Source organism: Microtus pennsylvanicus, chromosome 7 (assembly GCF_037038515.1).
Source record: "Microtus pennsylvanicus isolate mMicPen1 chromosome 7, mMicPen1.hap1, whole genome shotgun sequence".
Lineage (NCBI taxonomy): Eukaryota > Metazoa > Chordata > Mammalia > Rodentia > Cricetidae > Microtus > Microtus pennsylvanicus.
In genome coordinates, this window is record NC_134585.1 from 82,662,266 (window position 1) to 82,689,362 (window position 27,097).

The 27,097-nt window shown below is 38.2% G+C and overlaps 1 protein-coding gene and 1 long non-coding RNA gene across 3 annotated transcripts in view; one reads left to right on the forward strand and one right to left on the reverse strand.

Moving 5' to 3' along the window:
• LOC142854876 (uncharacterized) overlaps positions 1 to 9,371 on the forward strand; it is a 172,387-nt gene extending 163,016 nt beyond the window's left edge. Inside the window, exons 4-5 of the long non-coding RNA XR_012911381.1 lie at positions 2,457 to 2,517; positions 9,306 to 9,371. This is a non-coding gene — a long non-coding RNA (uncharacterized LOC142854876). The remainder of the gene's footprint in view (positions 1 to 2,456; positions 2,518 to 9,305) is intronic.
• Positions 1 to 27,097, reverse strand: part of Emcn (endomucin) — an 80,812-nt gene that overhangs the window by 34,030 nt on the left and 19,685 nt on the right. For both annotated transcript variants that reach the window (XM_075981267.1, XM_075981268.1), the window contains exons 2-4: positions 22,024 to 22,149; positions 15,032 to 15,106; positions 5,226 to 5,333 (exon numbers count right to left, since the gene is read on the reverse strand). In XM_075981267.1, coding sequence (XP_075837382.1) covers positions 5,226 to 5,333; positions 15,032 to 15,106; positions 22,024 to 22,149 — 309 coding nt within the window. The remainder of the gene's footprint in view (positions 1 to 5,225; positions 5,334 to 15,031; positions 15,107 to 22,023; positions 22,150 to 27,097) is intronic.

Genomic DNA, 27,097 nt, shown 5'->3' on the forward strand with positions numbered 1-27,097 from the left:
CTGCTTTCAAGAAAAAGTGATGGATTTTGTGGTGTTCCTTTTTTCTGTGTCAATTGTGATGAGTACATTTTATTTATATTTTGTCTCACATGGCAGTTAGTATTTTTACAACTTTAATTAATTTCTGTTCCATGAGTAAAGCCCACTTAGGATCACATGTTATAGAAACATGAGACACCAGACTATGAGCTCCAAACAAATGAAACAATTCAATAAAATGGACTGATAGATCTTTGGAGTGGTATGTGGTCCTAGTTTGCTTTTCTGTTGCTGTCACAAACACTGACTAAAACATGCTTGAAAGATAAGGGGTTCTTTTTGGCTTACAGGTTCATTATTGATAGAAAACAGGGTAAGAGCTTGGAGAACTGAAGCAGAAAGCTTGGTGCTCACTGCCTTGTTTTTCTTGACTTGCTCATCTACCTTCCTTATATGGCCCAGACCCACCTTTCCAGTGGCGGTACTGCCCACAGTGGGCTGTAACATATATATTTAGCTAATTTTAGGTACATTTACAATGAGAGCTAGAAGCAAAAACAGAGTAGAAAAGCTTGAAAAAGTATGCCGTTTGACTACAAAAGGAATTTGGTCAGTGTGGATGAGGAGTGTGGCTGTGAAGGTGGTTAGCACCAGTAAAATGAACAAGATGTTTTGAGGTTATCTCAAGAATTATTCAGGTGCCACCTACCGTAGGACCAAGAGACAAAGGTTTTCCAACTCATTTGGAAGCCTGTGCCTGAGAAGAGAGCTGTGAGTTGCCATGCATGTACAGGGCCATGGGTGTCTGTTGCTCAGACACTCTGAGGCCATGGAGGCTAGAGTCCAACATGGCTTCCCTAGTCACACAACTGACACCCTAGTGTTATTCAAGTGATGTTGGTATTGTAGACCTTTGGAGAACAAGGTTTAAGGAGTCGTGGGGGTTTTCACTCAGATATCAAATGAAGGCTTTAGAGTCAAGGCATCATGTGAGACATTTAGAGTCCTTGTAAGGAGCTCAAGGGTAATAGGTGAGGAGTAACTGAGGATGAGTATTGATCCTAAGCTACAGCAGAGACCCCAGAGGCTTAAAGATGTCAGGCATATACTGACGAAAGCTGCGGATGATGAGTAAAGTCCACCTAAGAAAGCCCTGTGGTCTTTAAATGCAAAGGTCGTAGGAATAGCAACAACACCTTTTGAGATCCTTTGGAACTCACTTTACCATGGTTTACAGCACAGATGTTGCCCATTGATCTGCAGGGTTTAATGTTTGCTCTGCTGGGTTTCCAGCTTGATCTGCCTATAGTATTTTTTCTTTGCCTCAGTTTCTCCATTTTGGATTGAAGATGTTCATGCTGTATCCTTGTATCTTGGACACATAGAACTTTCATTTTGATTTTAAAATGCCTCACAATTAAGAGATTGCCTTGAATAACAGTAGACTCTAGATTTTAGACTTCTGAACAATGATGGACATGTTAAGACTTTAGAAACTCTTGGAGATGAGCTAAAATCATTTTGCCATTGTAAGTTGTCCATCAGCCTTTGGGACCCACAGACAAAATGCTCTACTCTGAACATGTATACTCTGAATTTGGAATATTCCTTACAAACTCACATATTAAACATTAGGTGACCAGCTGGCACTTTGGGGGGACAGTCTCACTAAAGTAAGTTGGTCACTGAGGACATGCAAACTTCTCATTTCATTCTTTTCTGCAATGGGATGAGGAGTCTCATTGTCCACATATCCCCACCAAATACACAGAGTCAAGTATATGTGGGTTAGCCCGTGCAACACTGAGCAAAATGTCCCCTTCCCTTAAGTTGTGCTGGTTAGGTACCTGTCACAGTAATAGGAAAAATAATACAGGATCTAAGAGGCCTAAGAGTAACACATACTCTTAAGTACGATGCCATCCAGTGATGCTGACACATGTAGAAACTGTAGAAAGAGTATATCATATATTTGACATATATTTATTTAGTGTATGATATATTTACTTAAATATACCATATATTTAAAGATTATATCATATATTTATCATATCATTGCTTTGTGATGAGAATTCATAAAACTAGCCTTTTATCAGTTTCCAATCCTATATTTTATTATTTTTTAACAGGGATTATGTGCTGTAAGATCGAGCCCTAGAACTGATTCTCACTACCTCCCCAGAATATTGTCATGCCTACCCCAAACTGTTCCCCATCTCCAGTTCCTATTGTTCTTTTGTGTCTGTGGGTTCTCCTTAAAAAAAAAAAAAGAACAAAACCCGAGACCAAGTCTTGCTAAGTTTTGCAGGATGGCCTTGGATTCACTATTCCCCTGGCAGCTTTGACCTTGAGCTCCCCTTGCCTCCCACTTCTAAACAGCTAGAATTTCAGGCCTGCACTGCCAAACTCCGAAGTGTTAAACATCTTAACATTTCACACGTAAGCAAGCTCACGAAATGTTTTTATTTCTATCCCAGGGCTATTTCCCTTAGTGTGATGCCCTTCAAGTTCACCCACACCAGTGCACCATCACACAAGGTATGTTTCTCTTCTTTGTACAGTCTTAGTTCTCTCCAATTTTATCTACATTTCACTACTTTTTCTTTTTTAAAATCTCTCATCTGTTGAAGGGCATTCATGATTGCTCTCTATCTTGGCTATTTTTAGTGTGGTTGCAATAAACATAGAAATAAGTATATGTCTCCCAGATACAGATTTAATTTATATATATTAAATTATATATATGTGTGTATGTATATATATATATGTATTCCAACACACACACATATATATTCCACACACAAATATATATTCCAAATATATATTCCACATATATATGTAGACTGTTTCTATATATGGAATTACCAGATCATATGGTAGTTCTGCTTTTAATTTTCTGAGAAACATCCATATGGTTTTCTTAAGTGTTTGTACTAATTTATATTTCCACCGAAAATCTACCAAGGTTTCTTTTCTTCCAAAAATCTCATCCATATAATAAAATTCATTCGAAATCATATGAGGTTATATCCCATTATGATTTTGAGTGAGTTTAGTTTTGCCATCTTTATGTTTTTACTGAGAAATATGTATTTTGTCTATTTTCTTAGTGTTTCTTGCTATTGAGCGAGTTTCTTATATACTTAGTATCATAACTTATTAAATGTATGGTCATTTCAAGGTCTATTTTTAGTTGATAAAATGTCACACCTTTGATCTTTTCTGTTGTTGTCACTTGTGATTTTATGGTCATATCCAGGAAATCATTGCTCAGACGAATATCATGAGCTTTAGCACTGTGATTTCTTCTTGTTGAGTCCATGTCGTTTGAAGATACGAACAAGTTTGTGCTGTTGCTTTGTTATTTACCCTGTACTATTTATTAGAATTCACTGTGGCCTCTTTGGCCTTGTACAGACAACAGCTTGATTCCAACTGTAAGTCTACCTAAGTCCCGTTCATTTCAACCACCAGACCTCCTCTTTGTTAGTTAACCTAAGCTCCACATCCATTCTTCAGCTTCTCTTTGCAGACAGCTTACGTTTATGTCCCCTTTATTCAGTTTTCCTTGCTAAATGCCATTGTTTGAGAGGGCATCCTCGACTCCGGAGAAACTTGCAACATCGCCATCACTTGTTTGTGTCTTACTTTGTTTTATTACGATGAACACACCCTTTTGCTATTATCAGGTTCATATTTACCTTCTAAACTGTTTTTGTCATCGACCGCTAGGCTAATTCTATTGCTAGCATTGTCTAATATACAACTATAGCCCACAGCGAGAGTAATGGAAGTTAGTGAAAAAATTTATGCAATAACCCCACATTTCTTTATAATTTCAAAAGAATGAATTGATAATTTCTGTTTGTAGAATTCTACAACTTTAGGAGCTTATCTTCTACAGACAGAGTGAAAGAATAATGTGAGAGAAATAAATGTGATTAAAAAGAATACTAAAAATTATAGGAATATTTTATTTTCATTTTATTTTTTTGAAGAGGGAATTAAGGAACAAGTCTCATTAGCTCTTCTACCCTAAAGCAATGTGCTTTTGCTCTAGATTTTAGGATTACTTTAGACACAAATACTTTTGTTGATGTGGGAGTGTCATATATCAATCTATTGATTTCATTGGCTAAGCAATAAAGAAACTGCTAGGCCCATTTGATAGGCCCACCCTTAGGTGGGTGGAGTAAACAGAACAGAACGCTGGGAGGAAGAGGAAGTGAGGTCAGACTCGACAGCTCTCCTCTCTGGAGCAGACGCCAGGGAAGATGCACGCGATGAAGCTCCGACCCAGGATGGACTTAGGCTAGAATCTTCCCTGTAAGACCGGTGCTATACAGATGATAAGAAATGGGCTAGTCCAGGTACGAGAGTTAGCCTAGAAGAGGCTAGGTAGAAATGGGCCAGAGCAGTGTTTAAATGAATACAGTGTCTGTGTAATTATTTCGGATAAAGCTAGCCGGGCAGGGCAGGCGGCTGGGGTGTTTGGGGACGCAGCCCCGCCGCCGCTCCATATTACTACATTTTGTCTTATAAACTTGACCTAAGGAACTATCAGCCATAAAATTAAGGTTGAAGGGAATTGTCGGGGCTCTGCTAGCTAGCATCCAGGGAACAGGACAGAAAACTCTGTCATATTATATATATGATACGTATTATTAACCAAAATAGTCCCCATGTTCAAACTTGATTATTAAAGCTATGGAATAAACTTAGAAATTGAGCCCTGTGTGTTCTTGAACATTGTTCATTGTCAAAAGCACTTTGACCAGTCTATATTCAAGAGGAAATGTCTTTCCTGAGTTTGGAAAAATTGATATAATTTACATCCTTAATATATTGAAGACATTCTCTGTTGGGATTTTCTTCATGTGAATATTCCCAATTTGCATTTCAATTTCTTTCAGTGTTATACATTTCCACATTATATCTTAATGGATTGCTTTTTTGAGAGAAATGTTCTAATTTTATCAGAGTTGTGTATTTTGCTGTCTTCTTGAAGACGAATGATTTAGTAAATGATGACTCAGCTTTACCGTGATCTCCATTGGAGCCCATATCATTGTGTCTGTGGACAGACCATAACTTGGAAATTCAGTCAAGGTTGTCAGATTGGCCTTGTTTGATGGGGAGCAGAAGAATGCATAGGAGGAGCATGGGCCTTCTGCAACTGTGGGCTGGCAAGCATTCTGAAGGTAGTTCTTCCTGATACATTAACACAGTGCAATCACCATACTTACTTTTGTGCTGGGAACTTGGTAGCATTGAAGTAACATTTGAAAGAAGATTTGGCACTGTTGTGTTTGTAGTGAGATCTTGGTTCTTTATGACACCAGGAGTTGTTTTCTCTGTTATGTGAAAAAAACAAAAAGAACATCCATCAGGAGTATAGCAGAGAACCAGCAAGTTTCATTAACATTCATGCCCATGTCCATTCACAACCTTCAGGTTGTTACAGAAAATATTCAGACCGAGAGTTAGAAATCTCACATTCTAAATGGTCAGCATTAGAATGACGTAGGTAATTGCTTCAGAAAGTAGGGTGATACAGGAGTTTCTTGTGTGTTCGTGACAGCTGTTCTCTTACGTGATACTACTAAGCACATAATCAATGAAAATCATTGTATACATGAGACTCAGAGAGTCTGGTAATTTCTCCAGTCACATAACTTCCGTGTGAAGAGAGTCATGCCTGGGATCCACCCACATTTGATTAAAATATCAGTTAAGCACTACCAGAAAGGAGAGGATCTGGAAATGGCAGCAGTTAAAGAGGACACTGTGGTCTCATGCTGCCTATGAGAAAATTTCATGCATGTAGAAGAACCAGAGGAGTGGGGGGCACCAGGAAAACAAGAGAATCTATTTTATATTGTATTTAGTCAATCTTAAAAGGAAAGCTAAAAGCAATGTTGAGCCGAGATGTTAAAAAAATAATACCGGAATAAGTTGACTTGAAACAACCTATATTTGCATAATCATGTTTGAAATGATCAGTGTTCTTCAGTATTTTCAAAGTTCAGTATAGGGACATGAGACTAGTAGAGAAAATGCATTCATGTCAGTCAGTGTGCAATTTGTACTGCCTAGATGGGAAATTTGCTGGCACTGTTCAGGAAAGCAGGTTAGAGGATTCCTATTACAGAATGGGATGGAGCAGACATTTCTGACGCCCTCCAGTGCAGGAAGTCTTGGAATTATAATAATAAGCAAGAATCTATGAAGAAAATTCTTAGTGCTCCTAAGGCATTTGTGTTACAGAAACCAATATAATAAATAGTGACAAATACATTCTCAGACAGAGATGTGCTGTTTTGCCCCATGGAACTTCTACTTGTACTGTTGACTGGACAGATGACAAGTACTTCGGGATCATTATCACTCCTGGGCCACTATCACACCAGAGTCCCTTGCTAGTGCCAGGATTACCATTAACAACCCCTGAGGAGAGGTGCCGGGCAGTGGTGACGTACACCTTTAATCCCAGCACTCGGGAGGCAGAGGCAGGTGGATCTCTGTGAACTGGAGGCCAGCCTTGTCTACAAGAGCTAGTTTCAGGACAGGTTCCAAAGCTACAGAGAAACCCTGTCTCGACAAACCAAAATCAAACAAAAAAATTTTCACTATAACTTTATATTAATAGTTTAAGACATTAAATTTTTTTTAAAATCTGAGGGGGAAATGTGTCTTAGTCTCATCTTCACACCACCAGCAGATTGCTCAACAACATTTCTGCAGGCTAGGAGGGAAGAGAAAAAATATTCTAAGGCCTAAATGAAATAAACTGCCAACCAACATTACTATGATCTGTGAGGTTAAGAAACTGAAAGGAAGTGACAATATCCAAAAGCAAGCAAAACCCAAGGGAATTCGTGTCCATCAAACCAGCAACATCGAAGATGCTCATGTCCATCAAATCAGCATCACAGAAGATGCTCAAAGACATGCTGTTACAGAGTGAAAGGAAGACTGTCACTCTCACAAAGCATGGTCAGTGCACATTCCACTAGAAAAGTAGATTCACACAGGGTGCATAGAAAGAAATCTAGTGTTACTGGTTCAATAAATTCTTGAACCACAACATGAATAACATAGGAGAAGAAGAATGTTAAAAGTAACCAGAAGAAAACAAGCCAAATGACTAGCAAAAGTCTCAATAATAGTTTTGAATGTAATTGAACTAAATCCTTCAAGTAGAAGATTTGGATCACTAGAATTGATTAAAATTATAAAAGTACCCAGTAATAGCCCAGCAACTCATTTGGCTAGTTAAGACCCACATAGACAGAAAGAAAAGGTTTTCATAGAAATGTGTGTTCTAATGGCTCCCTTTCCTGAGGGCATTGACCCAATCAAAGACCTGTTTCTAGTCTCTTGGTTTCTAGAGGTGCTCCAAGTTAAACATACAAACGTAAAAGTTTGAAGCTAGGACCCGTGAAAAAGCAAGAAGATGGCACCATTTGTCTTTCTGAACCGGGCTCACTACCTCAGTCATCATGATTTTTTTTAATTCTAGGTATTTGCATGTGTTATTCTTTACACCTGAATAAAATTTCATTGTATATATATATCACATTTTTATCATCCATTTGTAAGTTGATGGGTAGCTAGACTGCTTCCTTTTCCTAGCTATTGACGCAGCAACTTGGAAAAACAAGTATTTCTTTAGTTGGATAGAGAGACCTTTGGATATACTCCAAATGACTGTTCAAATTGGGTTATATGGTAGTTCCATTTCTGTCTTTTTGGGTTGCCTCCCCACTGATTTCCTGGTGTGGGAGGTCCTTCTGTCTATTTGTTGCTTTTATTGGTTAATGAATAAAGAAACTGCCTTGGCCTATAATGTGGGAGGAGAAAGGCTTCGGAATCAGAGAGAAGCCATGTGTCTGTGCAAAAGATTGTGAAAAGTGAAAGCAAATCATGAGCAGAAGAATCAACATGGGACACCTCGCTACCTGACTTTAAATCCACTACAAAGCTAGAGTGGTTACACAGCAGAATAAGGGGATAAGAACAAACACATAGACCGAGAACAGAACAGAGAAGCTTGAGAAGCTTCTCTATATCTCCCACTAGCTGATTCTCGACAATGGTACCAAAAATATTCACTGGATAAAGAACAACCTCTTCAATAAAGAATGTTGGAAGACTAGATATTCTTAAGTGAAAGGCTGAAATGAACCTTACTTTATACTCGGTTCAAAAAGTAACTTAAAATGCGCCAAACAGTTAAATGTAGGATTTGAAATTCTTAAACACACAGGAAGAAAACTGGGAGTGAATCACTTCAAACACTGTTCCAGGCAGTGATTGTCTGGATAGGACCCAAAGATCAGGAAGAGAAACAAAAATTGACAAGTAAGATGATATCGCTTGCCAATTATTTGTGTTCAAAGAGATGATACACAGCAAAGAGATATATAGAACATTTCTAGATGAAAAGCTAAAAACAAGGGTAAAATAAGAGAAGACTCAGGGATGCAAGCCCTAAGACTTGGCTTAGAGAATCACCTGTTTAATATGGAACTTCACAGATGAGAGTGGAACCAGAGGCCATACTTAGTTCAGGACTGATGCTCAGTTACCCCATGAAGAGGGGGAATCGAGGGAATCTTGGGTGCTGTGAAGATAATGTATTTTAAAATGTATGTAGTGGGCCTGGAGTACATGGAGTTAAGGTGTGGAGCATAAATGCTAGCAAAGATGTAAAGGTTTGGCCTCTGGCAGCACATGCAGATATGCTTAGAGTCTTGGCTTGAGGACAGAAAGATCTACACATAGATGAGGGAGGATTGTTACCATACAAGCACTGTAATAGTAACACGCTGACGGGATCTTTTGATTCACACATAGTATGTTCCAGACTTCAGCTAAAGAGCACCAATAATCCAGAGTAAAAGGGGGCAGGCTTAACGTTGCGTGTTGCTTTCATTCAGTTTTCTGACCACTTCCCTCAGATTACAGTGTGCACCTCTGTTGGACTGACTATAACTTGTAACTTCAGAGGTTGCGATGTACTTTAAGTTCAATAAATAAAACTTGATATTTGAATTAAATTAATCTAAGAATAAAAACCTTAAATACCATGCATATTAATGGGATTGCATGCTCTTTTGACACTTATCTATATTGTGTAATGTTGAAATTAAGGTAAACATATTTCTTCAAATACTGTCAATTCTTTATGATTAGAAGCTTTCAAATCCTTGTTTTTTTTAATGCAATGTGTTTTGAAACTATATTCATTGTATTGTACCAGAAACTTTTACTCTACCTCACTGAACTTTTCTCTAATTCTCCCTGTCTCCTCTTCTCCCTAGGCTCTGCTACCTATCATCTAATCTCAGCTTCTTCGACAATTATTTTAGATTCTACATGTAGTTGAGGTTGGTGTCATTTGTCTGTCTACTCCTGACTTATTAAACTTAGCAGGGTGCGCATCTCTATCAGTTTAGTCAGGATTTCATTATATTTATGGTTGAACATTGTTCCACTGTGTACCTGACTACAATTTTAGAAGTACCTGACAGTTCATTATCAGCTGCAGTGCTTTGGGTAGATTCTATTCTTGACCATTGCAAATGGTGCTACGATGAACATGGGCATACAGAGGTCTCTTTGAGATAGTGATTTCATTTCCCCTGAATGTCTACCCAGCAGCCAGGTTGCTGGATCACATAATTATTACATGTTAATTATTCTGAGAAATATTGATATGATTTCAGACTACAATATCTACATTAATTGCATCTCTCACCAACATAGTATTTATTTCTTTCTGAAAATAACCTTTCTTAGTGGGGGTAAAGTGGCATCTCATTGTACTTTTGGCTTACATTTTAATTCATAGAATTGTAACATCAAAATAATTCTGATTTCAGTGTTCTAACCTTTGGTTTTGAGTCCATGTTTCTGACATTTTTAGTATTTTGAGCATTTTTACTTGTATAGGGGTTAGAATAAAGCGAATTTAGTATGGAACATGTTTGAAGGAGTCCTATCAGCACCAGACTGACAATTTACCCATCCTCTGAAAGTCAACCATTGCTTAGGGTTGAGAAGAACACAAGTGCAAAGTTAACTCCATTTTTCTAGAATTAACAATGTTAAATTAGTTTTATACATGTTAGAAGCTGAATTTATTTGGAGAAATAATGAATTTTTATGACTTACTGTGTGGTTATAACTAATTGACTTCAGGGAAAAAGCTTATTATTTTAATGTTAGAGGAAGGATGATAGCCTGCTTTATACATTTCGATCTCTGTGATGAAAAGTACTGTTTTATCTGATATCCACAGTAAAGTCAGCTTTTTTTGAATAAATTTGGCACAGGAGAATAAATTCTGACAATTTTTAGTTTTTAACATTGACAGTTTTAACATTGACTAAGGCATATACTGGTGAATGTTACGGTTGAGAAATGACATTTGGCTTAGTTTTACTTTTAATAGATGATCCAAACCTACTTATGAATAAATTTAATCTAACAGGTGATGGTTCTGAACATAAATAATTATATGACAATTATAGGAGAAATAGAATAGAACAAAAACAATTATATCATGCTCATAGCTTAGAAGAATTAGTTAAAATCTCCATCTTACCCGGAGCAAAGTGCAGATTTGAAGCAAAATTCCACTTACTTTCTTTATAGAAACAAACAAATTCTGAAATATATATGGGACAACAGAAGGCCAATAAACCAAAGCAATTTTGAGAAAGAACCATATTGCAAAGCAACAGTTATCAAAATTGCATGGTACTGGCATAAATCACATATATTGCAGTGAAACAAACAAAAATAGAGAATCAGAAAACAAAACCAACTATGCATAACTAATAATTGACATGACATCTAGACGTCACAGTGGAGAAAGAATAATATTTTCAACAAATGTTGATGAGAAATCAGATTGTTGTAATCAAAGAGTGAAACTAGATCTCTATGTGATACTACCAACAAAAATAAACTCAAAATTGATAAAAAGGCCTAAAAGAGTTATGAAATCATAAAACTTCTATGAGAGAATATTTTAAAGATTCTATAAAATACCTTATTGTAGAACACAAAGCAAATGCCGAGAAATACAAGAAAGCTGATTTGATTTTTGTTTTACATGATCACAGTAGATAGGAACTAAAAACCATCATCAGGAAAAACTGTAGGACCTAAAATGTAAAGATTGAGCACACACTATTGAATGATGGAGAGTCATAAGGAAACTAGGAGGGGAATTTAAAATCATGGAATTAAGTGATAATGAAAATACACCTTACCAGAACCCGTGGGACACAATAGCGGTCTTAAGAGGGAAACTTACAGTTGTAGATGCTTCATTTAAAAACTTAGAGAAAACACAAATACAAAAAAAAAAGATACATCTGAAGGTCATAGAAAAACAAGAAGCCATGTCCCAAATCAATAGATATAAATAAATAAGAAAGACTCTCAGAAATGAACAGAGCAGAAATTGAGAGAACAGTACACAAATTCAATGAGACAGTTGATTCTTTGAAAAGACAAAGGAAATTGACAAAAACTTAGCTGAATGAATGAGAAGAAAGAAAATGAAGGCTAAAATTGCTACATTAGAGATGAAAAGGGGGACATCACAACAGATACCAATGAAATTCACAAGACCTTTAGGACATACTTAGAAAGCACATACTCCAACGAATGCAAAACATGTGAAATGAATAATTTCCTAGACACATATGACCTAGCAAAACATAATCAAGAAGATGTCAACAATTTAGGCAGCTATGTAACAATGAGATTGAAGCACTAGTTACATAGTGTCTCAACAAAGAAAAGCCTAGAGTTGGGAAAATTCATTGTCAAATTTTAGCAAATTTTTGAAGAAGAGCAATACCATGTTCCTCAGACTCTTCCTTAAGTTGGAGAGGGAAGGAATGTTATCTGACTCACTTTTTGAAGCTGGTATTGCCCTGATACCAATGCCAGATAGAAGAACAACAAAGTCTCAGGAAACTCACACTAACACGTAACTATTCTCAATGAAACACTGGCAAAACAGATTTATGAAATATTTATTTTATTTTCATTATTTTGAAATTATTATTTTTTAAATGATGAATAATAAGTTTAATTCAGAACTATATACATTTAAGACATCCACAGATTTTTTTTGTTAGGACAATATTTTAATGTGTGCTACTGTGCTTGCAGTAGACATGTATTCTCCTAGGAGTTAATAAAATTTAGAAATTTACAACGGACAGAGACTCACATTCAAGGAAGAATTGAAGTCAATACTTTATAGAAATTCTGTATTTGTAACAAGATGATAGTCAAGGGCAGATTTAATTAATGTCTGGATTCCCTCAGTGCCTTCTGGGGTAAGATTGTAGGTTGTCTGGATGTCTACACTAAATGTCCTAGGAAGATAGTTCAAAGCCTTGGCAGAGACTGGAGCAGCAGAAACTTATTGAAGACTCTTTTGGCCTCTTTCTTTGGAATAAAAAGAAGAGGTAAAGTAGTGTGCTTAGTCAGTTAGTTTAAGTGTTGCACTAGAAGGGAGGAAACCATTACGAAGGAACACAGGTGTAACTAGGACTTGAACCTCTCCAGTCTTCGTTACTGGGAACAAGAGCTCGAAAACTGGAGCCAAGCTATATGGATATGCTGAAGAGAAAAGAATGGCAGCTAAATTTGGGCAGTATTTGAACATTTTAAAAAACATTTCTTCTAAAGTGTGTGTGTGTGTGCGCGCGCACACACACACACAGGGTACAGGTACCCAAAGAGGTCAGAGATGTGGCAGCTGTGAGTTTCTCTATGTGAGTGCTGGTAACTAAACCTGGATCCTTTCTTTACAAGAGAAGTACATAATCCTAGCCACTAGCAATCTCTCCAGATTCTGGACTTCAACTTTTAACAAGAGAAAAATGGGAGAGTTTCTTGTGCTGTTGGACAAAATAGGTTCATTGGGGTTGTACACATAGAATGTCCTCACTCTTGAGAGTGTAAAAGGACCTAAAATGAGTTGTGGTTGGGGACTGGGAGCACATTGCTCCTTAGGCCATTGTTAACAGGATGGCTGGATCCCCAAATCTCTTTATTTTCAAACCCCACTTACTAAGAAAGGATCCTGTAAAAATTGGGGTGAATCTAGGCCATAAATAAAATATCACTTTATTTTAAATAAAAGTCATTTTGAGCTCTACTTAGAGTGACCTTTGTATAATAAAAATTCCAGAAATCAAATAAGTTGATGTTGTTTGATATCATCAAAGGGATTCAGAATTCAGAATTTAAAATTTCCTTCTTCCAGGCTGGAGAGATGCCTCAGCAATTAAGAGTACTGGCTTCTCTTACATAGCATCCAGGTTTGATTCCCAGCACCCATATTATAGCTTACAACTATTTGTAACTCCTGGTTGGCCATCAGTCACTGTCTTCTGGCTTCTGTGGCACCTGGCACATATATATGTAGTACACAGACATGTACACACATATACAGTGCACAGACATATATACACACATACAGTACCCAGACGTATATGCACATAAATGGTGCACAGACATATATGTACACATATAGTATACAGACATATGTACAAATACAGTGTACAGACATAAACATATGTGGAGTACACAGACATATGTATATATACAGTACACATACATGCAGGCAAAGTAGTCATACACATAAAATACAATAAAGAAATATAAAAATAAGTAATAAAGCCCATTGTTCCTTAGAAACTACAGCATCATGTTGAGTTTTGAACTCTCTTTCCCTACAGCTTTGTCTATGATGATTTGGGGCAGAAAATGTTAGTTGCTTTTTTTTTCTTTTCTATATTTTTTAAATTTATTTTTTTTATTAAGGATTTCTGCCTCCTCCCCGCCTCCCATTTCCCCCCCCTCCCCCGATCAAGTCCCTCTCCCTCATCAGCTCGAAGAGCAATCAGGGTTCCCTGACCTGTGGGAAGTCCAAGGACCGCCCACCTCCATCCAGGTTTAGTAAGGTGAGCATTCAAACTGCCTAGGCTCCCCCAAAGCCAGTACGTGCAGTAGGATCAAAAACCCATTGCCATTGTTCTTGAGTTCTCTGGGTCTGAAAAAGCATGAGTTAAAACCGGACTTTCTGTATTTTTCTTATTTCTCTGTTCGTACTAGACTCTGTACAGAAGTCTCAAAGAATGTCCCTAAATCCACTTTCTCCTCCCACACTTTTCACCTGCTTTACACTTGAGTGAATTCTTCACACTCAGGTTCTTCTTAAGTTAGTTTTAAGAGAATATTTTCTTCTGATGAAAAAGAAGATAGATAAGGGTAGATTGATCTAATTTTGAGTGTTCTTAAAGTGGAAATTTGCCTTTGTAACAGGAAGAAATCACAAAATCTTTCCAAAAATTGCAGAGAAGGGAACACATCCCAACTCAATCTGATGATGCTACTATTACTGTGATATTAGAAGATAAAGGTTGCAGAAAAACCACAAGCTTATGTATCTTATGATAATTCTTAGCAAAATAATATAGATGGAACTGGCCTCATAGGAGAAGTATTCCGTAGTGTGACCAAGGGGAATTTTTGCCAAGAGAGAAAGGTTAGGTCAACATGCAGCAATCAAAGGTGCATGCCATGTTGATAAAATAAGGAACAATAACAGGGAAACTGCAATAAATTGAGAAAAAGCATTTTTGAAAATGTAAAATTCTTGCATTATAAAAGCATCTCTAAAAGGAGATTTAAAATTTAAACAGGAGTTTAAAATCACACTAAATGGTGAGATCCTGTAGTTAGATCTCTTGTAGTTAGGAAGAAAGGAATGACGTCCTTTCTCACCACTGTTCAGCATCGTTCCGGCAGTTTTATTAAAGAGACACCACTAACAATAAACCTAAGTAGATCAAAGGCATTGACTTTGGAAATGATGACCTAGATTACATCATGCTATCTATAGAAAATCCCAGCCGCTTCACACACATGTGCGTATGCACGCATGCGCGCGCGCACACACACACACACACACACACACTTAACAAAAACAACAAAATGAAACAGTACTCACCTTCATGTTTTACTGTTGTCAGTGAGTTAGGTGCTGGAGTCAAAGGATGCTCGAGCAATTCACCATCAGTTTTTCCTAGTTTGATAAGATAGATGATGTTGTTATTAACCACAGTCTCGTCTCATCTGCCAAGGAATGAGGTTTAGAGATGATCTGCCATCAATCTACAGATGTACCAAGTAACCCTTGTCCTTTACTGTTTTTCAGCTTATTTTGTCTAAACGGGAATGCAAGTACGCAATTATTGAATGACTGATTTAAACACACACACATACACAGCCACACTGACATTCACACCCATACTTCCTCATCCCCCCCCAGCCCATACACTTCCAGTCCTCCACCCCCATATATACACCATTCACACACACACACACACACACACACACACACACACACACACACATACCCATACCCAAACACACACACACACACATACGCACACATACACACACCCAAACACACACACCCAAACACACACACACACACACACACACACATACATACCCATACCCAAACACACACACACACACATACACACACCCAAACACACACACACACATACACACACCCAAACACACACACACACATACATACACACACGCAAATACACACACACATACACACATGCACACGCAAATACACACACACACACAAACCCAAACACAAACACACAGCCAAACACACACACACATACATACGCACACGCAAATACACACACACACATACACACACAGCCAAACACACACACACACATACATACGCACACGCAAATACACACACACATACACAAACCCAAACACACACACACACAGCCATTCACACACACACACACACACACACACACACACACACATACATACGCACACGCAAATACACACACACACACACATACACAAACCCAAACACACACACACAGCCAAACACACACACACACAAACACACACACACACACCACACACACATTCAGTATGAGTGATCCAAACATCCAAACAGCAAGTTTTTATTGCAGATTATTACCTGGATATTATCAAAAATGTAAAAAAAATCATTTTTAATTTAAAACTAAATTTTGCTGTTTCAAAAATCATTTATTTTTCCTGTGGGGGAAAAAAATCCTTGTCAAGTAGGATCACAAAATATAACATTTATTTTAGAGTTATATTTCATTTCCTTAACTTAGTCACTCATGGTAATGAAATTTGAATAAAAACCAGACATTGAGAAAGTTAAAAACTTCTGAAATTAATCTTTTCTTTGTATTTTTTCTATATAAACTTTAGAGACCCAAATAGTTCTAACTCCTAGTATGTCATGCATATACGAAGCAAGATTGTAATGCATTTCCCAGTAAACTTGGGGCCTTATTCCTGCATACTACAGAACAATGGAAAGTATGTTGAGAAAGAAGCCAATGTTACCGGTGAGTAACTGTCAAAACCAGGAGCTGTGCGCACTGCACATGACACCCACCACTGTCCTTGGCTGATCTGCATGCCCTTGTGTTTCCTTATTCAAAAGAATATTTATTAAATGCCAGCAATTGCTCTGGAAATTACTCAGAGCAAAAAGATGCTGAGGATGGGTATTGCCCACAAAGTCATGGAGGAAACCCTCTTCATATAAATCTAATACCGTACAGGGCATCTGTGTGTATATGTGAGTGTGCGTGCTTGTGTGCATGTGTGTACACATATACATATGTTCTTGTGGTAAGAAGAGTAACACTTGGGGATTGTTGCTAATTTATCAGTAACCACTTTCAGATATGTGCAGCATGCTACATATGGTTTGGTGAATTTCTCTTTATGTGCTGAATATATTAAAATTCTGAAGTGAAAAATATTCCGTTATTATGAGGAACTGCTGGTAACCATTAGCAACTGTGATTTGTTTTAATTTAAAGTTCATAAACAATTCAACAATTTCAAACAACTGTTCAGAGAAACAGACTGAAGTTGACATAAACATAAGTGGATTCTGCATATATATATATATATATATATACATACATGATATTATATCACAAATTACTATATTTTTCGTATTTACATTTTCCACAGAGTGTTCATTTTCAACTCAAACTTAGAGGTAGGGAGATAATTGAGAAAGGAAAGGTGATGCCCACAATCCTATCATAGTTGCATCTCATCATACAAGGACGTTTATGAGACTAGTTTTTTAAAAAAAATTCTCTTCTTTGCAGTTTTATGTATTCATTTCCTGCACAGAAGATGTGCAACTTAAACACCACTGTAGCAGAGCCTCATATGAGATAGCTGGCCGGAAATACCTCTGGCTGTAGTTAAAATTTAATGTCTGTTTTTGTACGTGAGATTTTAATATTAATTCTGAAAGCTTGCTGTTCTATCAGTTAATTTATCTCATTTAACACCACTTCGCTATCAACTTTTTTTTTTTTAAAAAAAGGAAGTGCAGAGTTGGAGAATTCTGTTTGAGTTTTAACAAGCAAAGCTTGCCTGAAGATCAGAGTGCAGAGCTAAGACACTAGAGGCCAGGCAGTGGTGGCCCCCATTTTTAACCCCAGGATTCAGGAGGCAGAGGCAGAGGCAGACAGATCTCTGTGAGTTCAAAGCCATCTTGGGCTACATGAATTAATCTAGTCTCAAAAAGAAACAAAGCTCACATAAAGGCGAACCCAGTGCTTGGGATCCCATGCCTTTAACCCCAGCACTAGTGAGGTGGAGACAAGAGGGATATGACTTTGCGGAGGGAGGAATATAAAGGTGGGAGGAGACAGGAGCTCAGTGCAGTCTGAGGCAGCAGTCTCAGCCTTGGTAGAGACAAGAAAGTGCCTGGCTGCTATGTTTCTCTGCTCCTTCAGCTTTCAAACCCTGATAGCTGACTCCAAGTTTTTATTGTTAAGAACGATTAGAACTTGTGCTACAGGAGAGGTAGCTCGGCGGGTAAGAGCACCTGTTGCCACACCTGCTGACCTGAGTTCAATCCCTGAAAACCATGCAGGGGGCAGGAAAGTTTGTGTGCGCCATGATGAATGTGTATCGTGTAATAGTAGTTTTAAGATAAAAATATAAGAAGGTACATCTGCATGTTTGGACCTCTCTTTCCACTATCTTTCTAAATAGAAAGATATGGAAGCTGTCTTTGGTAGACATCTAACATTGTCCAGTGGCAACCTGAGAGGAGAAAAATCACATTCAAATGAGCTTATTTGAATCCTTTAATATTAAACATCTCTTAATTGAATATTTTGGAAGTTGTTTTGTATACAGCTAAGAACCTATACGGGGTTTTTGTTCAACTTTTTTTTAACCAGTTATATCATGTTGGTAATACTCTACCAGAACTTCAAAGTAAAGGCATTGACTATCAAATGTTTCTAAATTAAGCCGAATAACAATCAGCGCTATAAACAAAATTTCAAATCTGTTTTTGCGTGCTTCAAGTTCATTTTCTAAGGACGACACACTTTGCCTGCTAAATGTTACTCTTACCGTTTGACCTTTGAACAAAATGCACAGGTCACTTGATGGGCATGATGGAAGAGGTTAAATCTTGCCTGTAATTGGGCAAATCTCTGGAAGCAAGACCTGCTCCAGGCCAAGCTGTCAATCAGTTCTGCCACTACAACTATGTTGCTAGGAGGAGAATTCTCTTCTGGCTGTGTACCTTACCCACTCCCCCAGCACGTTTCCTGTGATAGAATCAATGCTATCAGCAGGAGGAAGGCACTTAGGTCTATGGGGCCAACTCTGCTTTGAAATGTAACAAAGCAAATCTGAATAGGAAGCCTAAAGTGAAAAGAAACAGGTTTCTATAGTTTTTGTTTAGTTTATAAAAGCTTTTACTGTGGCTAGAATCAATGTGTTAGCCTTAAGAAAGGAAGGATGAGGAGGAGTGGCTCTGTGTGTGTGTGTGTGTGTGTGTGTGTGTGTGTGTGTGTGTGTGTGTGTAACAAGTAGTTTGGTTTAACAATGTCATGGATGTTTGTGGGGGTGGGCCAGCTTATAAACCTGCCTGACATTGAAGTTGTTCATACTCTGACTCTCTACGTAGAACATAAGGAATCGAGGCACCTTTTTTCCCTGGTGTTCATTACTGTGTGTAACTGTATTGCCTTTAGGAGGATAGGCTCAACCAGTGCGCATACTCCAACTTGCCTTAATGCAGGATGGTGTTAAACAGACTAGGCCGAAGCTGTTTTATGTCTCCCTTCTCTAGTGCTCTTCCTCCATAGATTGGTACCTCAACCCACCCTCCTCCAGCTGCCTGCTCACTTCCCCCAGCTCTGCTTCATCTCTACAAGACTGTTTCTCACAGCAAAGTGAGCTGCCTTTCCCAATCCATAGGTGTTGTCACTTGGTCTCATCAGAGACCCCAGAAGGGACTTGCTTCCCACTGATCCCTGTCTCAGTACTGTATTCATGGCTACACTTATTTTACCGCTTAGAAGTACTCAATGCTGGGGGATTCTAAAGTCATAATCATTTGGAAAGGAGGTTTGATAATGGCATTGTAACTTTTTGATAAACTGTCTCAAAATTTGACACACATTTTTAGTGTGGATTCCATAATACTTTAGTTACCAAATAAACAGAGAGATTGAAGTGAGAAGAAAGAAAAGTATGAAAAAGAAAAGTTGAAAAATGTGATAAACACCTGTAAAACTGATCTAGGGAGGTAGATATAGGGAAAATAATGAAAATATTCCTTGTTTTATTAGTCTGAATATTTTTGTAATACAGATTAATAAAAGGCAAAATTATATCTTTTATCACAATTTTACTTTTGAAAGTGGGAATTTAAAATTCACTAGGAGAACTTTTGAGAACACACACCAGAGTGTAATATTTATTAAATGGGTATTATAAATTATCATCAGTGTATATGAAGTGAAACTTGAAGAAATATGTGTGTATGCTACATTACGTTCAAGTGTGACACACCCTTGCTTCAGAGAAGCAACTGTATTTATGCTCAACTATAAGACACACCCACTACAAAAAATGAGGAAAAGATCAACTTTCTCTGCCTCAGTATGAGCAGGCTTGAAATAACATCCTAATTCAGCAAAAACAAGGCACATTCCTGACATCACAAATTACATTACAATCCTGCCCAAACTCCTTCACTGAACTCCTGTCTCTACGGTTCATGTAACTAAGCGTTGTTCCAGGGGTTGTGTTATTATTGGGACAGTACTTTTGGCCATAGACTCTTAGACAGGGGCTGGATGTGACACAGCACCCATAGTCTCTGTCTTAGCTCTTTTGCAAACATCACTGATTGCAAACATAATATGCTCTTGTCAACTTAGAGTCAAATTCACACTGAAGAGTTGAAGCTTGGAGAAGAGAGCAGATAGCCAAACTTTGTAAAAATCCTATTTGAAACCTGGGAACACAGAGGTGAGACAATCCTTCAAAATGAAACACAGTTTTCAGGAGATGGCTGGAGGCTTTCTAGGCTGTGACTTCTCCGTTTGGAGCTTGGCTTCGGTGGAGCTAACATTCTCCAGCATACCGGGACTAAAATCCCTCGTGCCCCTGTTGTGTATGCTTTCTCCTGATTCAGTCAAGGAGTTCTGAGAGGACTGTTTGGTTCTCACTGTAGAATTGAACACAGTGGAAACAGATTCTGCTCATGAATACCTCTGGTCTGTTAAGTTATCATCAAGTCCAGATGGTTGATGTGTTTGTGTGCGAGCCTGGCCTTAGAGTGAAAATTAAGGAAGGTACAGAGCTGAGAAATACAGCGGTAGAATTACAGCCAACCCTTCATTCTAAACATTCAAATTTCTAGCAATTAGCTAGCAAGTTTATTTTTTATCCTTTTGGATGCCGAACCTGAATGAGATAACCCTATTTATATATTTTCCCCTTATGTTACAAGGTAAACAATGTGGCAAACATTACCTTGAAGTGTTTGTGTTTTTAGTCGAGTGATTATAATGGCTTTTCTTTTTCTCCCGTTTTATTTCTTTCTGAGACAGGGTCTCTCTGATTAGCTCTGGCTACCCTGGAATTCGATATGCAGAATAGGTTGTCCTCACACCCACTGGGATCTACCTGCCTCTGCCTCCCAAGTGATGGGATTAAAGGCATGTGCCACCAGTCACAGGGACATTTCAAATTTTCAAAGATGGTTACTGTGGTTTGAGTAGGATGGCCTCCATGGACTCAGGTGTTTGAATGCTTGGCCTATAGAGAGTGGCACTCTGAGGAGGTGTGGCCTTGTTGGAGTAGGTGTGGCCTTGTTGGAGGAAATGCATCACTATGATGGCGGGCTCTAAGGTCTCATACATGCTGAAGCTACACCTAGTGTGATAGACAGTTCACTTCCTGTTGCCTGTGGACCAAGCTATAGCGCTCTCAGCTCCTTCTCCAGCTCCATGTCTGCCTGCAGGCTGCCATACTTCTTGCCATGATAATAATTGATTGAACCTCTGAAACAGTAAGTCAGCCTCAATTACATATTTTGCTTTATAAGAGTTGCTGTGGACATGGTGTCTCTTCACAGCATGGAAACCTTAACTAAGATGGTTAAGCACCCTCCTTCAATACTTAGCCAAAATTTTTGACATAGTTGCTGCTCCATCCAGTAACGATTGTGATAAATGTGTTACAGAAATCTCCAAACTAAATCTATTATTAGCGCCTATGACCAACAAAGTCTGTCAGTTTGTACGGCTTCCAATTGTTGGCTGTGCCATGTTTAAGTGGAGAACTGAGATATTTGCAAGCATATTTTTATGACTTAGGTATGATAATTGTTTTCTTCTCTAAAAATAAACTTTGTTTATGTAACAGTCACAATAGAACCTTTCCCAAACAAGAAATGATCTAAAAGAATATCATTAAGGAAACCAGGCAAGGCCTCCAAACTATACAGGAATTTGTAAATAGTGAAGTATTACTTAACTTTATAACAATATTTCTCCAGAATACATATATAGCATCTACTAATTTTGCTTTTAAAAGGGAAACTACATCCGCATAGGAAGGTCCTACCTGTAGGAGCTGTTCCATTCTTTGCGTTGTTAACAGCGTTTGTTACTGACATGTTGCCTGGGGTTATGACAGATAATTTTGTTGTAGAAGTTTCTGGCAGTGATGAAGCTGATTTATTTTGAACATCTGAAAGAGACACGTTTAAGTAATTTCATTAATATTTTTTTTTCAATCAACAGACTAATAAAGTTAACTATAGTAAATTAGCATAATTGAGTATGAATGTATCTCTATCTATAATCTCTATCATTTATGTATCTGTCACACATATATGTGATATTTATTGTGATATGATATACATGATAGCATATATTCTTTTCGCCCAGTTAGTAGAGAATAGATTCATGATCGATTTCCAGCAACTGATCATAGCTCAGTATTTGTCCCCCAGGGCCACCCGCTTCTCACAATGGTGTGTATTCTAGAGGATGGCCAGAGTTGTCTGTACGTCTAGAACTACGTAATAGCTAAGATGACAAATGAAGAACTCGTGTTACATTTGAAATTCGATACTCTTTTTACTGTAACTAATTCCACCAGCGAATATAACTAAATGTGCATTCTCTGGCAAAGGATAGTTTGCTAGATATTTTTATAGCGCACTGAAGTCAATCATTACTAAAATGTCAATATTTGTTTATACATCCTTTTTTATTTTTGCTTTTTCTCTCTTACAAAATATTTTCTATTTTATATTGTCCATATGTAAAGCATAAATTAATATTCTACATATAATCTATTATTTGTCATTTATATGAAATATATTTATATACTATATAATTTCTATGTGTTTGTTATATATACATACATTTTGTATATATTATATACATAAAGCTTATATTTGTTAGTGTTTATGCTTTATGTTTTTTAAATATTTACTGTGTCATATATGTATGCAAACATGTGAGAGAGAGTGAGACCTTAACCAAGAAAAATAATAAACTTTAAAGAAATTAAACAACTGTAATAGTTTCCATCTGGGGCTATCATAAATCCATATTTTCAAATTGCTTATTTTTCTAAGTTGTACTTATGCTTGAGAATTTTAGTCCACGTTAGATACTTTTTTGTAATGCTAATCCTTTAGCACAGATGAGGGAACCAGTCTGTAACCAGCAGAACTGGGGAAATCAACATGGCTTCATCATGTTTCCAAAGTGAAACACGAGATTTGATAGTCCAAGAGAGTCTGTTCTCTGAATCCCCTTCCTTGTGTGTGTGCGCGTATATGTATCTTTCACCAGAAGTGGGAATGTTCTTCGCCCAAAACAACTACAAACGCACAGGCTCTCCACAGAAGTGAGACTGTGGGCACATGGCATAAATGCAGTAAAAAATGTCATCGGGGTGTAGAAAAATCAGTCACGGGGGGAAGACATTACTCTCTGTCTTGCCTCGGTTTGTACAGTGTGTAGAGTAGATTGTGCACAGCGGACGGACCTAGAGCAATGAGGACTTCGGTTCATATTCTGAACTAGAAATGTCCTAGCAGTAAATGTGTATCAGCACGGAATCTCAAATTTACTTTGTATGTAAAATTTCCTTTGAGTCAGAGACAAAGAAATATTGGCATGTCAGACAGCTGCAGAGTCTCTGATGTCCAGAGGCAGATGCATTTGCTGTTCATTTCACAGCCCTGATGCTTGGAAGGGTTAACTCTTAGCACGTACTCTGTTTATGAACACAGTAAATGAAACTGCTTGACACAACAGGGATGTGTTTAGCACGTAAGAAAAGAGCTGCGTTTTCACAGGCTCTATGGAAATCAAGTCAAAAGCTTTTTCCTCTCTGGAAGTAAATCTCACACCTTTCGTCTGGCCTTCCAGCCCCAGGATTCAGGAGGGAGCTGGAACACCTCCACGTGGAACTACCGGTCTCGACGGGACCAGACCGGACCAGATGGGTGTCGACCAGACCCCCCCCCCCCCCACACACACACATCTTGGAGCTATGTATCTTCATTTTGGTCTTTCATTTTATGATCTAACACGACTTCTAAATCTAGTTTTAAGTGTATAAATTACTCAAAGGCAAGTAAACATACCCGTTTAGACTACTAAATTTACTAGTAAATAGCTTAGATGAGCCCTGTATGCAGACTTTCTAAACGGGAACAATCTTGCTTTCCAAACACCATTGCTATCTCCAGAGGTGTTTCTTGTTCCCTTTCTTACTCAACACACATAGAATGACGATTTACATGGAAATCATGTTCTGATAGACTAAAAGGCTCTGTTATATTCCTCCTGGCACCAACCTCAAATACCTTTGAGTCTGTTAGGGATCATAATAGCAGCACAGGTTGTCACTGTGGGCTATGGGGCTGTGTTCTGCAAATGCTGGCAGTGATTAAAAATAAGTAAGGATTTGTTTGTGTATTGAGAAAGGGTTACCTAGCAGTGTTAATTCTTTTAAGAAGTTCTTTGTAGAATATTTGTTCAAAAAAAAAAACTGAATTGTAAAAAGCATCTTAAGTGACTGCCTTGGTCAAATTCAGGATGGAGTCTGTTTTTGCATCCTAAGGTAGCATTACTTTTGAATTTTCTTGCTTAGAAAACGAATTTTTTAAAGGCTGTTTCCAAAGATCACAGGGACAACTGGTTAAAAGACAATCCAGCTTGTTAGCATTTCTGCAATCTTTATTGTATGATGTTAAGGTTTGTCTAGCCATTTATTTCCTCTGAATTGAAACATTCCCTCCAAAATCAGGGCAGGAGTGGTGGTGGTCTGAGCTCAGAGGTAAACAAAATGTCGCATATCTGGGAAAGTGAGATTCTCAAGGTGTGAACTGCTGAAAGAGGCCACTGAACAGCCTAGCTGGAGAGAGGAAGAGAGAGAGAGAGAGAGAGAGAGAGAGAGAGAGAGAGAGAGAGAGAGAGAGAAATTAACACAATTTCTGTGTGATTATTTTGGTTCTCGGCATCTGGGACGAACAAGCAGGCCTTCCTCCAACAGAAAAAACTTAATGTACAATGCTGCAATCAAATGGTATCTTTACATCATTCTTAAATTTCATTTCTCATAGGAAATTAATGAGATATTTGCTAGCTAAAGAGCCATTTAACTTGATAAACACCTATGTCACTAAGTGCTAAAATGTAGGAGTTCTATCTAGAGGAAGCCAGAGTTCCACCACATAAACTGGCGCTGTATGATCACACTGTGCAGATGTGGTTGTATACAGTGTAGTGACATAGCATACCTACAATAATCAATAAATGTTTGCAGGAGAGATTTTGAGAGGAATTGGAACATGAAGCATAACATGGAAATATATATTTCATATGCAAATGAGAGGGGAACTCAAAAGTGACAAGTAAATTTGAGGCCATAGGGGCACCTCGAAGGGGCGGGCCCTTGATTGTGTTTGGCACCCTTAAATCTTTGGGAAATAAAGACAGGAAAATCCCATTTTAAAATGGAACTTCAAAGCTATTGAAAACTTGAAAAACAGGCTTTTGATTTACATTCTCAATTAAGCTAAAAATATACTCCTGAAGTTATGAGTGCTTAGACTTCTTACTTGAAATGAATGGGGTGGAAAGATAGCTAACAGGAAAATCTTATCCCTCTCTGGAAAATTCTTAGATAAGTGGAGAAATTCTGCACCTGAAAGAGCCATCTCCTCGGGTCTCCAGCCATCTGTGCAGTGGGGAGGAAGTGCCAAGCCTGGCAGGCTGCAGGCATGGACAGGTGTCTCAGCCACCTGGCCCCTCTGGGGAGAACAGGGCTCAGCGCTGCATTGGCGAGTTTGTTAAACACAAAACATTATCTGCAAACGGACCTGAGGCTCTGAGGCGTTCGGCTGACTAGTGGAGAGGCTTGGCGGGTCAGAGGCATTATAGGGCCAATTCTCTCCACCCACCCAGTATTCCACTCAATTCTAGGGGACGATGCCAGAGACGTTCCGTTTGCAAATGGGATTTGTTGAAGTTCATGTTTAATAATGAGATAGTTTAGGCTTGGAGATTTATTACAAAACTTTTTCTATTTTGTGCCGAGTTTGATTGATGAGTATCCACCCCTTAGGCACACACCTTGGCAATGGTGGTTATGTTTAGTATTCATAAGTCTGAGTGGGAGGGACAAGGAACGACCCTCATGTACTCTTTCAGACAGGACTGCACTAGGACTTTTTTCCTCCTGGAAAAGAACTGATTCTGAGGAGCTCGGTTGGCATCTGCCTGGTCACAAGATGCTAGGGCTCAGCATCTTATTAGCTCTGTCAAATGTTATAGGCAGGGCCCTTAGGTCATCTCAGGATCAGTTCTGGTGTCTCTCCTATGAGAGCTCCGCCTTGTGCCAGCCCGGGAACCCAGAGGCTGTGGCTAGCCAAGAGCTATACCTGGTTTTATCAATCCACACCTTCAGCATATAACTCTCATTGAGTTCCTGTGTCCATCAACCTTCTCCCCAAATTCTCCAGGAAATTCCACCCAAGACTTTTGACTCACAGACCACTGGAGGAGTCAGGAGCATTGACTTTCACACACGAAATGGCAAGGGCACACTTTTGAAGTTTGGGCGCAGTATTTGTCGGAGCTGGGGGTATCTTGTGAATCACCTGCTCCAATTTCCATTTTCTCCAAGTCCTAGTTGAATTAAAACGCCCCTTTTTAGCAGCCAGAAGCCTACTTCTGGTGAAAAAAGGGTAAAATTGAAAAAGAAGGAGTTTTTCTCATTTTCTGAAAAAAATTAAAGATAATCTTTTCTTGTCCTGATTGCACAAAGACAAATTACAGCTAGATGTATTTACAGGGTGCAAAAAATGATGTTACAACTCCTAAGCACAATGGAATAGTTAAATAAGGTTAATGAAAATAATAACCACCTCAAATACGTAATGTTCTGTGGATTAATCTTTAAAATTTACTCATAGTAATGTTAAAGTGTATAATACATATATTCTAATCTCAATCTCTCAAAAATCTCAAAGATTTTCTTCTAGTCCAATTGAGAGCCTGTCCTCTTCCGTTCCAGCCACATTATCTCCATCTCCAAGCCTCTGTGTCCACTGTGCTCCCTTGGCTTCTTTCAGTAGGATTGTGTCCGTGTAGGTGAGGTGACGCAGCAC